The sequence below is a fragment of the Limulus polyphemus genome, unplaced genomic scaffold (genome assembly GCF_000517525.1).
Source record: "Limulus polyphemus unplaced genomic scaffold, Limulus_polyphemus-2.1.2 Scaffold1495, whole genome shotgun sequence".
NCBI lineage: Eukaryota > Metazoa > Arthropoda > Merostomata > Xiphosura > Limulidae > Limulus > Limulus polyphemus.
The window spans coordinates 3736-10934 of NW_013667105.1; the positions used below are offsets into that span (position 1 = coordinate 3736).

The window sequence follows — 7199 nt, forward strand, 5'->3', positions numbered from 1 at the left end:
AAAAAACTACATGGTGACCCCTATTTAATTTTCAGGTTGAGTTGTTTATAAAGGAGGTATCAAAAATCAATTCTCTCGAGGCATAAAACAGACACAAAAATCAATCATGAGGTCAGAGAAAAAATCTAACGAGACAGAAAATCCTTAACAGGTAGAGCAAGCATTGATTTTGACTTATTTAAGGTAACTAACTATATTCTGGAATTAAAAAATAAAAGGATTTACATTTCATTTATATTATTCATTATCACTAATATTACCTTAAAAAGGTTATTAATTAACCCATACATTGTTCACACAACTATGTATGAAGATTTTGATAGATTTCCAACCTGAAATATTCATAAATTTCTATATTATAAATAGGGATTAATTTTAGTTCGGTAACAACACTGATATATTCCTATGTATTATGATATCAGGATCATCAGCCAAATATTTACATTTGAATTTGAGAATTCAAAAGATGCAGAGTTACAGTAAAGAGCTATCTAAACTCCGATATACTGAAGTTCCAGCTACCCCCAAAAAATAAATAATTCATCATTTTATCACCTTTCAAAAGCCTACCACACTAGGCTATGCAGCTGTTGAATCACTTGTATCTGCATGTCTTAAATATGATTTCAAGCAGCATGTAGCATTTATATATATGTATTTGTTGTCAGTAATTATTATGTAAGTCAAAACAAGTATGTTAAATTACTAAGAACTTCCAGTTTTGAGAGGAATAATTGGAATTAACTGAAAGTATATAACAGTAACCAAAAGACCAGATGAAATCGCTAGATGGTTTCCTGGGTAGTTGAGATTTTAAGAACATTTTCAGATCTTGTAAGCTTGAAAAACAAATGGCAACAGCTTGCCACACGTGATTCATTCATTTTTAACTACAAGAAAGTGCACAATACAATGCTTCTTTTCACACAAACACACACACATATATATTTACACACACACACACATACGGTGAATGACATTTAAAAAGAATAAGAAAAACATCCAACCTTGGATTTCCTCTTAGTGCAGCATGATGAAGAGCATTGAAGCCATTGTTATTAGTCAGACTGATGTCAGCATTGTGGTCTAAAAGCAACGTGAGCATATCATCTCGTTTCTTACTGATTGAATCATGAAGTGCTGTATCTCCTTCCGAATCCTACAAGAAAATTAATCAAAGTATTAGAAACTAAAGAAGCATAGTCGTTTCATTAGGCAACAGATAAAGGTCTAAGTAATAGGTTATTGTGCTGGAAATATTTATCACTTACAACTTATGGTTCTTAATAACAGCTTCATTGATTTCACCATTAATAAGATTTAATGAATTAGTAAAACAAATCTAATACTTTTATCTAAATAATTGTTCTTTTGAATCATCAATATTGTGTTTTATTAAAGCATGAGAAATATTCTAATTCAAGGGATGAGATTTTTGTTGACCAATTACAAACATTAAATACTAATGCCTAGAATAATGAAACAATTTCTACATTATGTGATCTTAAGTGATTGATGCTACATTTACATTATTCCCCTCCTTCACAGAAGTTATCACCCCTATTACTCAGCTACTTTTTAAACATCTCCACTTTCCAGTAAAAAACAAACAAACCTCAACAATGTTTTTTAATAATAAACAAAGTTGTTATAAGAACTTCAGTTTCATTAAACTAGTATTAAGTTTAAATGTGGTTTGGTTTGAATTATGCGCAAAGCTACATGAGGGCTATCTGCGCTAACCGTCCCTAATTTAGCAGTGTAAGGGAAGACAGCTAGTCATCCCCACCTACCGCCATCTCTTGGGCTACTCTTTTAACAATGAATAGTGGGATTGACCATCACATTATAATGCCCCCACGGCTAAATGGGAGAGCATGTTTGGTGGGACAGAGATTCGAACCTGTGACCCTCAGATTGCGAGTTTAGCTCCCTAACCACCTGGCCATGCTGGGCCGTTTAAATGTGTTCTTACATAAAATTTTTTATATTTATACCCTCTACTTGGAAACCTTGGGCTGTGTCACTTTACAAAGGAGTCTAAATCATGTATTTCTTAAGAAGCATCTTTATAAATACAACTCTAGCAAGTCCTACATTACTGCCGTGAACATAAATAACTGTTAAAAATAATACTTTCAAGTTATTGCAGAAGAGAAAGAACTATGAATAATATTTAAGAACAGAAAAATATATGCATGTGTTTAAAGTGTTATATTCAGTAATACAGCAGTCTTTGCAAACCTTCTTACCTGCAAGCTAGGATGACATCCCAACTCCAACATTATCCTCACCACACCAATGTGACCTTTGTTAACAGCAATGTGTAAGGGTGTTTGACGACGTTTGTTCCGTGCATTCAAGTCTGCACCGGCACGGGCTAACACGTCAACAACACCGGGTTCATCACCAAATGCTGCAAGGTGAATAGCTCGATCTCCATCTTTGTCCTAAAGACAGACATAAAAACAAAAAAGAGGGGAGTTTCAAGTTTAATTAGACTATTTGTAAAAAGCAGTTATAAAAATACAACAATAAACTTCATCAAATTGCATTGTTTAAACTGATAATGTCGTGTGTGTATGTGTGCAGATTTAAACCAACTATTACCGATCACAATTAGATCAAACTAAGCTCAAATTTAGTTATAATGATTAACTTTAACACAGGGGCACATTTTTTATGCATGTTTGCTTACTAATGAAATGAAATGTTTTACTTTCAGCATTTAACATTGCTCAATTTAAGATTATTTGAAAATAATCATAACCTATATATCCCAACAAAGTTCCTTTGACTTCATTACCAATACTACCCACTACACTGGTGTGAAATTAATCCAAGAAAACTTGTATCTATAACTAGTAAAGTTTCAAATGTTCACATAATTGTTGAATTGTTTTCAAGAATAAGTAGTTTACTATTTAACAACAGTACATGTTCCAACTGCAAAAAAGTTTTTTAAACTGAATTATACAAACACTTGACATTTAAATCACTGCTCCAGACTTATTATACTGTCCAGTTTAGAAATGAGCAGCTTGCACTGTCACTGTGCAACAATAATATAAACACAAGATATAACCTTTAGGGAATTACAATGAATCAGATCATGCATCTAAAAAAGGCAATGTTTGAAAAAAAAAATTTTCTAAAGTTATCTGATGAATTTGGAAAAAAATGCACCATACTGTTAATTTCCAGATAAGGAAATTGTTTCTGGAACAAACACTTTGAATGAAAATAATAGCTATAACATTCATTCAAACTAACAACTGTATATGGTCTATCAAAGTAACAGATACACATGGTAATTTCAACTATGAGGGTGTTACAAGGTGATGGTCAATCCCACTATTTGTTGGTAAAGGATAGCCCAAAAGCTGGCATTAGATGGTGTTGACTAACTGCCATCCCTCTAATCCAGGGGTGTTTACACCCCCTGGGGTGCAAAATGAGGGTCCATGGAGTGTGCAGAAGAGGCCTAAACAAGGTCTGTTTTCCCCCAAATGTCACGAAGAGGAAATGTCTAATGCACACAAACAATTAGAAATCCTTATATATAGTTACATACAGTCATTCAAAGTAATCACTTTACACGCTCAGTGTCATCCAGAAAAATATTTGGGGCCAGCAAAAACTTAAGTTTAAAAGCGGAAACTTTAGTTTAAGATTTTAATTGGGCCTATTTTTCCAATCTATCCATGGTAAATGTATTAGTAATAACTGTAATACCATCATGTAACGTGCCTTGAAGATCCCCCTTTTTCTGTAAAACTAAGAAGTTTGAGAAAATTAACCCCCTAGAGAAAGAAAACAAGGAATTCATATTTTCATGCCAATGATATATATATTTTAGGTTATATAAACATTCAGTTGAAGGATGGCAGTACACCTATCCAATATCAGTTCATCATGACATATTTTATATCCACCAACATAACTTACATTACTGCTATCATGACAAGCTAGAAGTCTGAGCACTTTGCACATAACTAGCACTGCAGTAAACCATATAGATTTGGTAAATTGGATCCAACAACTTTACTGAACTGATTAGATGAATGATTGTTGTGTAGTACACATGAATTATATACAACAAGAAACTTGTTTGTTTTTAATTATGCACAAAGCTACACAAGAGCTATCTGTGTTCTGACCACCACGGGTATCAAAACCCGGTTTCTAGCGTTGTAAGTCCACAGACATACCGCTGTGCCACTGGGGGGCACAACAAGAAACATGGTGATACACACGTGGCAACTTTAAAACTATATAGTTCATCACTGGTTAAACATCAATAAAATATTATCTTGTATTTATTGGATGGAACAAAAACAACAAAACTTCACTAATGGATCATCTTAGATATACTAAACACCCTTTCAACAAACTTTGGTAAGGTTTTGACACAAATACACCTCTCTATTTCTACATAAGCAATCTTTTCTCACAGGAACTCAGAAGGCAGATGCATACCCAAGGAAGTATTGACACTAACATGATCGGGATTGGCACAGTGGGCTGTCTTGTTTTTATATAGGTGATGCACTGTCGTTGGCCAAGTAACCAAAGTTGTCAGAGCCCCCCTGAATTATAACATCCACATACAACAAGTGCTACCTCAACCCTAACATTCCAACGTACGGAGAACAAGACTGGTAACTGTCAGTCACACATGGCCAGCACTTGATCTACTACATTCAAAATCAAATAATAATGATAATAAAATATAAATACGTTTAAGCTGTGTTTTGTAAAACAAAATATACAACTTAGTACCCTTATATGCACTTTGTTTTTGGCATACCTGCGAACATTGAATATTTGTGTTTATGTTTGAGAGCTAGAAATACATATTAAATATTTATGACCTTATAGACCACCCTTTGTGTCTAACTTCTTATCAATTAAACAATATTTTTCACTAATATCTTGTGTAGCAGTTGAGGTGTGAACTTATTTCTCCAACAAACATACAGTAATTTCTATACCTCTAACAGAAAAACAGACTAACTTCAGGAACCATAAGTATTAAACTGAAGGCAGCATTACCATATAATTTTGATAAGTTGACAATTTCCCTAACTAGATAGGAGTTTTTGACCAGAAGTAGTGCTAAATTGATGGGGGTATATACACTGGTGCACTGATTGCAAAAAATTTTTAGCAATCCTTAGAAGACATACGAAGATCGAGATAGTTTTATGTGAGAAGAGGTAAGACCATGCCGGAAAATACATTTTGATAAGTTTACAATTTCCTTAACTAGATAAGAGTTTTTGATGCAAAACAATAACTCAACATAAACAGATACAAATAAATATGGTAGCTGTAGGTAGACAGTTAGAAAGATGGAATAAAGATACTAAGATAAAAATAGAAGAAAAAATTAATACACTGAGACTGTAGTCACAGATTTATCTACTTTCTAACATTTCAGCCATAGGCCTACATCTTGTACAGTTAACTAATTAGTGATAAAAATGTTGAAAGAACTTAGTTGATTGCTATCATTAATTTTTTCTTTCCTCACCTGAAATCGTGGTTACTACTCTTAGACAAGCACTATTTTCTTAAGATAAAAAATAAAGGATATACGTGTGAGACCTTAAAACGATTTTGGTAGTTGAAGGGTCAAAAAGACGGGATAAATAGATTTAGGTCAAAAAATAGGAGGTTATATAACTTGATTGTTAAACTGAAGATGAAGAGTTAAAAAAAGATTGGGTAAAGAGAGTTATATAACTTGATTGTTAAACTGAAGATGAAGAGTTAAAAAAAGATTAGGTAAAGAGAGTTATATAAAAAAATGGAAGTATATTAAAAAGATTGGGTAAACAGAGTTATATAAAAGATTGGGTAAACAGAGTTATATAAAAGATGGAAGTTTATTAAAAAAGATTGGGTAAACAGAGTTATATAAAAGATGGAAGTTTATTAAAAAAGATTGGGTAAACAGAGTTATATAAAAGATGTAAGTATATTAAAAAATGATTGGATAAACAAGTTATATAAAAGATGTAAGTTTATTAAAAAAGATTGGGTGAAGAGAGTTAGATAAAAGATGGAAGTTCATGTGTGCTGATTATTAAACTACTTACTATCCATATCAATTTTGCTTGTTTTTTCCCGTGTGTCCTGACCTTTACTAACTAAAAATAATCATAAACTGATGGTGTAAATGTAAGAATTTTTCAGGAAGCATTTCTTGAAAAAACTTTCAACAGACCTTTTGCTCTAAATGGACTTCCAAAGCCACAGGAAAAGAACAAAAAGCCATTGGAGTTGTATCGTGAGACAAAGCATGTCCCCCCACTAACTTTGCCAAGTGCAGTTCTAACAAATTTTATTCACTCCGAACTTTAGCCTCAAATATTGGAAACAATTAATATCAAATATACTTATATGATCAAACAACTTTTTAACTCTGATATATAATTTTTAGATTACATATTTTTTATTATATATTTGATGTAGTAATTTACTTTAAATATAATTTGGAAACCTATACTTAAATGTCACTGATGTCATCTTTCCAAGTTACAAGTCTGGCGAATTAACTGAGTTAAGGGAAAACGCATGAATATTTATGACTGCAACTCCATCGACTTTTATAGGGCCATCACCAAAAATTTGACCTGATTGGCTCCTGAAACAGGTTTCACTTGTGCCTTGTTCAGTCCTCGGTAAGTGAGAGGTACCAAATTTCATCTAAGAAAGAGCAGTAGTACACAAACGTTTTGTATGGCACCCCCTCTCCAAACAAGCATTTTGTCGCACCCCCTAAAACCTATTTGTCATTTTCCCATGCTAATTGTTGTTACTCAAAAGTAGTAATATTTGTACAGTAGTTTTTAAAACATCATTTTCAGGTATAATTTATGTGATCCTATACTTATACTTCTGCACCCCATTAGGAGTGTGCACCACAGACACAGTATTTGTGATGTAGTTTTAATACTAAGTTTACATGTCTAAAGTATGGAAAAATGGCTAGTTTTCAGCAGAATTATACTTTTCACATTTATACAAAACTGTGATTAGTGGGTTTAATGATATAAAACTGTGATTGGTGGGTTTAATGATACAAAACTGTGATTGGTGGGTTTAATGATACAAAACTGTGATTAGTGGGTTTAATGATACAAAACTGTGATTAGTGGGTTTAATGATACAAAACTGTGATTAGTGGGTTT

The 7199-nt window shown here is 32.7% G+C and overlaps 1 protein-coding gene across 1 annotated transcript in view; it reads right to left on the bottom strand.

The window, feature by feature from the left end:
* Positions 1 to 970: 970 nt before the first annotated feature.
* Positions 971 to 7199, bottom strand: part of LOC106463833 (E3 ubiquitin-protein ligase MIB1-like) — a gene marked incomplete at its 3' end in the record, with an annotated part of 30229 nt that continues 24000 nt past the window's right edge. The window contains exons 11-12 of the mRNA XM_013923912.2: positions 2253 to 2450; positions 971 to 1159 (exon numbers count right to left, since the gene is read on the bottom strand). Of these exons, the coding sequence (XP_013779366.1) occupies positions 971 to 1159; positions 2253 to 2450 (387 nt within the window). The remainder of the gene's footprint in view (positions 1160 to 2252; positions 2451 to 7199) is intronic.